This window comes from Alligator sinensis, unplaced genomic scaffold, assembly GCF_000455745.1.
Source record: "Alligator sinensis unplaced genomic scaffold, ASM45574v1 scaffold1023_1, whole genome shotgun sequence".
NCBI classification, from domain to species: Eukaryota; Metazoa; Chordata; order Crocodylia; family Alligatoridae; genus Alligator; species Alligator sinensis.
The window spans coordinates 129,925-138,703 of NW_005842373.1; the positions used below are offsets into that span (position 1 = coordinate 129,925).

The 8,779-nt window shown below is 59.6% G+C and overlaps 2 protein-coding genes across 2 annotated transcripts in view; both read left to right on the top strand.

Moving 5' to 3' along the window:
• GDI1 (GDP dissociation inhibitor 1) overlaps window positions 1-3,306 on the top strand; it is a 6,159-nt gene extending 2,853 nt beyond the window's left edge. Inside the window, 6 exon segments of the mRNA XM_006029327.3 lie at window positions 6-137; window positions 876-975; window positions 1,240-1,419; window positions 1,964-2,106; window positions 2,455-2,509; window positions 3,120-3,306. Coding sequence (XP_006029389.2) covers window positions 6-137; window positions 876-975; window positions 1,240-1,419; window positions 1,964-2,106; window positions 2,455-2,509; window positions 3,120-3,272 — 763 coding nt within the window. The 3' untranslated portion in view covers window positions 3,273-3,306.
• A 1,242-nt stretch (window positions 3,307-4,548) lies between these two features.
• The window catches only part of FAM50A (family with sequence similarity 50 member A), a 7,252-nt gene continuing 3,021 nt past the window's right edge, over window positions 4,549-8,779 (top strand). Inside the window, exons 1-6 of the mRNA XM_006029328.3 lie at window positions 4,549-4,858; window positions 5,800-5,884; window positions 6,611-6,710; window positions 7,266-7,435; window positions 7,525-7,601; window positions 8,382-8,448. Of these exons, the coding sequence (XP_006029390.1) occupies window positions 4,748-4,858; window positions 5,800-5,884; window positions 6,611-6,710; window positions 7,266-7,435; window positions 7,525-7,601; window positions 8,382-8,448 (610 nt within the window). The 5' untranslated portion in view covers window positions 4,549-4,747. The remainder of the gene's footprint in view (window positions 4,859-5,799; window positions 5,885-6,610; window positions 6,711-7,265; window positions 7,436-7,524; window positions 7,602-8,381; window positions 8,449-8,779) is intronic.

Consider the following 8,779-nt stretch of genomic DNA (forward strand, 5'->3'; position numbering starts at 1 on the left):
CTCAGCTACCTGGACGAGCCGTGTGAGGAGCCCATCCGGCACATCAAATTGTACAGCGAATCATTGGCATGCTATGGCAAGAGCCCCTATCTGTACCCACTCTACGGGCTGGGCGAGCTGCCCCAGGGCTTCGCCAGGTGCTGTTGGGCGGGTCTGGGGGCTTCTGGGTGTAAGGGGTGGGGGCTTCATCTGGGCTGGGGGGAGGCTTGGGGTTCAGGGGTTTGGGGTCAACGGCCAGGGGTGAACAGCATGCATGTGCGAGTGATGGCTGTGGGGTGCAGTGGGTAGAATGGAGAGGGTGAGATAAGGGAGATAGTCAGGGATCATGGGGTAGTGTCAGTAGGCTAGGAATATTGTGGGGGTGAGGCAAGGAATGGAGTCGGGGGTCAAAGGGCAGGAGTCAGCAGACTATAGGATTGTGGGGTTGAGGCACGGGATGGGGTCAAGGGCTAGGGTCAGCAAAATTTGGTACTGATTAGTGACACAAGGGGGGTGGGGGTCAAGGAGTGGGGGCCAGATTGACAGGGGGATTGTGGGAGTGAGGCAAAAGGGAGTCAAAGTGTAGGGATAGGCAAGATTGGGGGGCAGGTGGATGAGTTGGACTGAAGGTGGCAAGGGGTCAAGGGGCAGGGGTTAGATGGAGTTGGGAGGTTGGGGATCAGCAGTGTGGGTGTGGAGCACTTGGATAGGATGGGGTCAGGGATCAAGGGGCAGTTAGTGGGTCAGGGATCAGCATATGTAGGAGCATGGGTCAAGAGGTCAGGCAAGGCTGGGGAAGCCCTGGAGAGTTTGGAGGGGGCCCCAAGGAAGCTGGGGTGGCCAGTTGCCTGCCCCTGATTCCAAGGTCCATGACCCCTGAACCCCACCCTCTTTAGGTTGAGTGCCATCTATGGGGGTACTTACATGCTAAACAGGCCAGTGGATGAGATTCTGATGGAGAATGGGCGTGTGGTTGGGGTCCGCTCTGAAGGGGAGGTGAGCAGGGGAGACCCCCCCCCCAGACCCTCTACACACCCCTTGGGGCTGGGGGGAGGGGGGCACTGTGCTTTGGGGGTGTGGGGGTGGGCATTTTCCAGCCACCTGGGGTGGGTGTTGGGGATGCTATTTGGCGTGTCACTAGTTTTGAGAATGACCTGGGGTGCCCAGTCCTGGGTCCCTGGTGCCTTTGTGGGATCTGGATCTTGCGGGGGGTAGACTGGGGTCCCCTGCCTCACCTCCCTGTCCCTCATTCCCCCTCAGGTGGCACGGTGCCGGCAGGTGCTGTGCGACCCCAGCTATGTCCCTGACCGTCTGCGCCGGGCCGGATGCATCATCCTTGCCATTTGCCTTCTTGCACACCCCGTGGCTGGCACCGGAGACACTACTTCCTGCCAGATTATCCTGCCTCAGAATCAGCTCGGATGCTGCTCGGGTATAGGGGTGGGGCCAGGGGAAGGGTGGAGTTACATAGGTACCAGCTTTAAGGCACTGTAGGGGAGAGATGTTGAGTGGTGGGAGGACACACCTATTGGGGCAGAGCTAGTTTGGGACACCTACTAGTGGTGGAACCAGGCAAGTGCTGAGCAGGGGGTGAAATTAGAGATGGGCATTCGTACAAGAGGTTGGAGGAGATAGAGTCAGCAGGGGGTGGGGCTACTGGGAGACTCACCTGCAGAGGGGAAACAGGACACTGATTGGGACATGCTCCCCAAAGATGGAGCAAGAGCAGGGAACAGCGCTAGAGGAACCACCTATAAGGAGCAAGGGGAGAGACAGGCACACCAGGAGACAGGAAATGCCCAGCAAGGGAGTGATGCTACTACAGAACACACCCACTGGGGGCAGAGCCAAAATGGGGCATGTCAACAAGTGGGCAGGGCTGGAGTGGGGATATCCCCACTAGGGAGACAAGGAGATCCCCCCCAGACCTGGGTGACCACAGCCTGTGTTGTTCTCCCTTACTCACGTGTGAATACATGTGCAGACATCTGTGTGTGTAGTGTCATTGGCTCACAACGTGGCAGCACCAGGGAAGTTTATCACCATTGCCAGCACCACGGTGGAGACACCAGAGCCTGAGGAGAAGTTGACCCTTGCCCTGGCCCTGCTACAGCCCATTGCACAGAAGTGAGGATCTCCCCCCCAGGAGTCAGGGGGCTCAAGGGTCAACAGCAGGGGTGTGGGGGGAGCACCTAGGAAGCGCAGCAGGATGAGGGGGCTGTGGGGATGAGGTTAAGGGTCAGCAGAGGGTGTGTGGGGGCACTTGGAAGTCTGAGGGATGAAATCAAGGGGCAGGAGTAAGCCATATGGGAGGAACTAGGGGGCAGGAATGAGGAGGTTGGGGTTATGGAGTGGAAGCTGGGGTTTCAGAGGCCAAGGTAGGGGGTCTGAGCCCAGGGTGGGTGTTCAGGTGGGTAGGTGGGGGACTATTTGGAGAGTATCACACCTCACCCCTGCATTTCCCCACCTCCCCAGGTTTGTATCCATCAGTGACCTCTACGAACCCACAGATGATGGGACTGAGAGCCAGGTATGACCCTCCTGTCCCCCTGGGACAGCCCAGATTCCCAGGGGGAGGTGAGGGTAGGTGGGAGAAGCTTGGGAAGTGCAAGAAAGAGGAAAGGGCTTGTGTGGGGGAGTGACAGTCAGGGGTGAAAGGGGTAGGGTGTATATAGGAAGTGGGAGAAGGGTGTATATATGAAGTGGGAGAAAGGTGGGGCCTATATAGGGAGGGGGGGTGGAGTATTTAGTAAGTGAGGAAGGGGTGGGGCCCATATAGGAAGTGGGGGAAGGGGTTAGGTTAGGATATGGGGAAAGGGTGGGATCTGTACAAGAAGTGGGGGGAAACAAAGGGCCTGTATAGGAGGGGGGTAAGGTTTGTTCAGGAAGTGGGGAAGGGGCAAGACCTGTGCAGGAAGTATGGGCAGGGCACACACAGGAAATAGAGGTGAAAGCTGTACAGGAAAGGGTTGGGTATGTACAGAAAGTGAGGGAAGGGGCAGGGCCTGTATAGAAAGTGGGGATAGGGCTGGTGGGAGAAGGGTAGGGCCCACACAGGAAGTGGAGGTGAAACGTTTGCAGGAAGGGGTGGGGCATGTACAGAAAGTAGGGGCAGGACACTGATCTCTTCCTCCCCCAAGGTATTCTGCTCATGGTCCTATGATGCCACAACCCACTTTGAGACGTGTGCTGACATCAAGGACCTCTTCCAGCGCGTGATGGGTTCTGCCTTTGACTTTGAGGTAATAAAGCAGCGTCAAAATGATGTCTTCGGTGGCAAAGATGAGCACTGACCTGGAGCCCCACATCATTCCCGTCCCGTTCCCCCCCCCCCCCCCCCCCCCCCCCTTGCAGCCTCCCTGGCCAGGCAGGGTGGCTTCAGCCCACCATACTCTCCTGGGACCAATGTGTGGAGACTCCCACTTCCATCCCTAGGCCCAAAATGGGGGGAGCCCTAGCACCCCCTAATCTGTTGGGGATCCCCCCACAACCCACCTTCTCATCTGAGCCCTTCTCCTCCCCTGACCTGGAGCTACCCAGGATTCCCTGCATCCCTGAGTCCCTGGGATGGAGGCACCCCTCAGTTACTTGGGGCCCAGGCTTTGTACCATCCCGCCTCCCCCACTTGGCACTTAACTGGGAGTCCCAGTCTCTTCCCCCATGGTGTCTAATGTGCAGTGTCTCCTCTGCACCTCAGCATTGGCTTTTTGAGTAATGGAGGCTGTCGATCATTCCCAGGGCTCTTAGCAGATACCTGAGCCCTCCAAGAGAGTGGGGGGTGTCTTGGATACTGGGGCTCCCCCCAATAGATCCCACACCTGTCTCCTCTCTCCCTGTGTGACAAGGTTTGTGTGCGTGTGTGTGTGTGTCTGTGTGCTGGAATTTGGCGGCTGGACCCTGGGGGGCCAGATATGCCTACCCCAATCCCTTTTTTAAATTTTTTTTGCTGCTTGTAATTTAATGTATTAATCAAGAGGTCCAAGTGCTGCTGCTCTTTAGACTGGGGATGGGAAGGGGGCAATGGGGATAATTTGGGGACCTTGACACCCCCAAGACTTTATCAATGGTGGTTTGTTTGTGGTTTTTTTTTGGGGGGGTGGAGGTGATTGCTGGGGGCCTGGGGAAGGGGAGCTCCTTTTGGCGAATTATGGAGGGGACAGGTCGTCGTCGACACGCTAGGTGGGGAGGGGGTCCAGTTTAACCCTAATTAGCCACGTTCACACGCCGTCGGACACTGCCTGGTTCCCTTCAGTCGCGTCATAGGAAAGCGCTGCCTTGATCCAGATTCACCCATGCGCGAGCCACTCCGGTTTCTTCTCGGGGCCTGTCCGCCCAGGCGAGCCCTAGCCCCGCACTTCCGGTAGTGCTCCCTCCCCTGCCCAACGTGCTCTGCCACCTTGTCAAACAGCCCCGCGGCGGCGGCTGGGTTCCAGACCGCGGCAGGCGATTTGCATAGCCCTACTTCCGCGTTGGAGACACGGGGTGGGGCCTTTCTCTTTCCGGGTGTCGCGTTCTCCCGTGCGTCACGGTGCGCGGCAGTGAGGTCACAACCGCGCCCGGTAGCAGGATCCCCCGCCTACGTCACCAGCAAGGGGTGCCCCCCCTCCTGAAGTCTAGGGATTCCCCAACTGCCCGGGCCCCCCTGGCCAGCACTGACCTGTGGCCCTGATCCCCCCCAAGTGCTGGCCCCTGCCTTTGCCCCCCCAATCCCAGGTGCTTACCCCGACCCCACCAGCCTTGGTCGCTGACCCCAGCCCCTGACACCACCATGGCGCAGTACAAGGGGGCCGCGAGCGAGGCCGGCCGAGCCCTGCAGCTGATGAAGAAGCGTGAGCGGCAGCGGGAGCACATGGAGCAGATGAGGCAGCGCATTGCTGAGGTTTGGGGGCCCCTGCACCCCTCTGTCTGGCTGGGGCCTGGGAAAAGGGATCCCTGGTGGGGGGGCTGAGTGGCTGGGGAAAGACAGCGTTCCCGCAGAGGGCCCTGGGCCATCCCCCAGACCTCCAGCCTGAATCCCTAAAGCCAGCCTGAGTTCTGGGGACAGCAGGGATCCAGAGGATGGAGGCTGAGAGGTTGGAGAGAGGCAGCGTCCCCCTGGAAATGAGTTGCAGGGACCCCCTGTACTCCCAAAACCCCAGCCTGTGTCTCTGAAGCCAGCCTGTGCAATGGGGGAAGGGGGCTGAGGCCTAGGGGGTGGGCATTATCCCCTGTGCAATGGGTTGGAGGGACCTCAAAACCCTAAACTACCCCTAACCCCCAGTCTACAGTGTTGGGGAGTCAGGGATCCAAGAGGAGAGGGGTGGGAGGCCAGGGAGAAGTGTTGTCCTCCAGAAAATGGGATGGGGGGACCACCTATACCCCAAGACCCAATGTGTACTCTCAAATTCAGCCTGTATCCCAAGCCCCAGCCTGTGGTGTTGGAGGGTCTGGGACTTGGTGGAGGGGGCCTGAGAGGTTTGGGAGAAACAGTAACCCTTGGGAAACAGGTTGGAAGGACCTCCCTGTACCCCAAAATCCCAAAGTTCACCCTAGAGCTCCACCTGTACTCCCCAAGCCAGCTTACGGTGGGTGGGTCTTGGACTGGTGCAATCATGAGAGACTCAGGGAGGCAGTGTTCCCAAGGAAATGGGTTGGGGCACTGTCAAACCCAGTTTATACTGTGGGAGCATCAGGGATTTCAGGGGGAAGCACTGGGAGGACTAAAAGCCTGGAGAGAGAGGAAAGGGATGGGTAGGGGTGAGATCCATTGGGGGTCAGTGGCAGAGGGGCTCCCCATGGCAGTGGGTGCAGGACTGGCCTGCCCCCCAACCTCTCCCCCAGGAGAACATCATGAAGTCGAACATTGATAAGAAGTTCTCGGCTCACTATGATGCGGTGGAGGCTGAGCTCAAATCCAGCACTGTGGGTAAGGGACCCAGGTGTCTGGGAGGTGCCCCTCACCCTTGCTCTGCCAGGTCCGCCCAGACCCAAGGAGAGAACCCAGGCACCCAGGCTTCTCAAACAGGCCCTACAGGGTTTGCTGAACCAGGGATGGGACCCAGGTGTCCAGGTTCTGAGACCAGAGAATCCAGGTGTCCTGGAGACCCCAGCCCTAGCCTGCCTTCCACATTCTTCCCAGGTGTCTGGGAACTGCACCCCACTCCCCCGCTTAGCCTGCCAGCCTTCCGCATCTCTTCCAGAACTGTGAAGACAACCCAAGCATCCAGGGGACCCCTGCCCTTAGCCTGCTCATCTCCCATGCCCCTCCTAGAGCCACGGAAAGAATCCAGGCATCCAGGATTCCCACTAGGCCCCTGGGATGGGACCCAGGCATCTGGGAGACATCCAGGAGACACCCCCCACCCCCCTTTACCCTGCGAGCCTGAAACACCCCTTCTGAAGCTGCAAAGAGAACCCAGGTGTCCGGGATTCCCACTAGGGTCCTGGCATGGGACCCAGGCATCCTGGTTCTAAGACGAGACACACCAGGCATCTGGGCTCCAACCCCCGTCCCAGAGAGGCCAGGCATTTTGGTTCTCAGGCTGGGCGACTCGAGCATCTAGGCATCATGGGGTGGTACCCCTCTCCTGCCCGCACCCCTCCTGGTGCCAGGGTGCCCCAAGGAACTCGGGCATCTGGCCTCCCCTCCCAGGGCTGGTGACACTGAACGACATGAAGGCAAAGCAGGAGGCGCTGGTGAAGGAGCGGGAGCGGCAGCTGGCCAAGAGGGAGCAGTGCAAGGAGCTGCAGCTGTGAGCACAGTTGGGGGGTGGGTCATGGCAGGGAGGGCCGGGGGCAGGTTGGTGGGGAGGGGAGGACCAGGGAACCCAGGCATCTGGGTTTCCAGCCCCACCTTCTCTTACTCCCCAGTCACTTCTCCTATTCTAGAGAACCCAGGCATCCAGGCACTCTGCTCCCCTCCACACAGGAAACCCAGGCATTCAGGCTCCCAACTGACCTACTCTTATGTTCAGTGACCCCGCTCAGTGAACCCAGACATCCAGGCTCCCAGTCCCTTCTTCTGTTCTAGAGCTCAGGTGTCCAGGCACTCAGCTCTCTCCCCCCAAGGGAACCCAGGCAACTGGGTTTCCTGCTCTGCCCCCATCCCCCCTCTGAGAACCCAGGTATCCAGGCTGTAGCTTCCCAGTCCTAGAGAGCCCCTTGCCGGAAGGGAAACTCCTGGGCTTCCCTTTTCCCTCCAGGGCAGGTGGGGGTATGGAGGGGCTGTGTTTTGGGGTCAGTGTTCAGCGCCCCCCCTCCCCTGGTCCTGGGGGGCTGCCACAACACCTTGCTTTTGGGACCTGTAGGAAGCTGGAGCGGTTGCGGGAGCGAGCGCTGAAGCAGGAGCAGAAGCGGCAGATCTCCAGCCTCAGCTTCTCCCTGGAAGAGGAGGAAGAGGAGGAGGAGGAGGAGGTGGAGGAGGTGGGGGGTGAGGAAGGCACTGGTTCTCCCCCTGATGATGACCCCGACAAAGATGGTGGGTCTGGATATGGGGTTTGGAACACTCCAGTGCTAGCAGGGGGATTCAGCAGGGCTCACCTAGCGTGCCCCCCTCCCCCCCCACAGAGCAGCCACCTAAGAGACGGAAACTGGGGAAGAACCCAGATGTGGACACCAGCTTCCTCCCAGATCGGGACCGTGAGGTAATGGGTGGGGGAAGGATCCAGTCATCTGGCATCTTGGGCTGGGAACCCAGGCCCCCAGCCCTACTTCCTTGTGCCTACCCAGGCTCCACTCCCCATCCCAAGCCAGGAGAGAATGCAGGCATCCAGGGGCAGGGAAAGGACCTGGGTACCCTGGGGTCTTAGGCCAGGGAACCCAGGCATCCAGGCTCTCAGCCCTCCCTGCTATGACCCCCCAGACCCCACCATGAGAGAGAACCCAGGTGTCCTGGCTCTGTGACCAGAGAGCACAGGTATCCAGACTCCCAGCCTCCCCTGAACCCTGCTCTGAGTCCTTAGACTCCACTCCCCACCCAGAGCTGTGGGAGAACCCAGGCATCCAGGCTCCCAGCCCCATTCCCAAGAGACCCCAGGCATATGGGTTCCCCCCCACCCCAGGTGTTCTGCTCCTAAGACTAGAAAACCTAGGTGTCTGAGCTCCCAGCCTTGTTGCTGTGAGACCCTCTTCATACTAGCACAGAACCTAGGTGTTTTGGCTCCACAAGTGGGGAACCCAGGCATCCGGGCTCATAGTGCCGCCGGGCCCTCCCCCCCCAACCCTGCCATGTCATGGAACCCATGTGTCCTGGTTCTGGTCCTATAATCCTGGGGTAATTTTGTCCTGGAATAAGCCCATGTACTGTATATTTGCACTGGCCTCCACCTGGCTTTGCTCCAGATTTAAACCTACCAGGCTTGGCTGGATTTTTTTCTGGGGGCCCCCAGGGACCCCCAGCCTTCCCACAAGCTCTCTGCCCCCAGGAGGAAGAGAACCGACTGCGTGAGGAGCTGCGCCAGGAGTGGGAGGCCAAGCAGGAAAAGATCAAGAGTGAGGGGGTCTGGTTTTGGTGGGAGCTCTGGCAGCCAGGCCGAAGAGCCCAGGTGTCCTGGCTCCTCCCGTGCTGGAGGTTGCCAAAGACAACCTTGGTCTTGGTAGACAAACTAGTGGGCAGACTTTTGGGGTTCATCCTGGGGATTCAGCAGAGGAGGGGTTGGAGATGGTGCAGTCTGGGGGGGCCTTTGGGGGGTCAGACAGCTTTGGGGGACCCTGGGGGGTCATTTGGGAGACTTGGGGGGTCATGTGGAGGGGCCTGGCGGATCCAGGGGGGAGTCATGGGTCCCTGGGCAGCCTGTATGGGTGGGGGCAGGGGGGGGGGGGG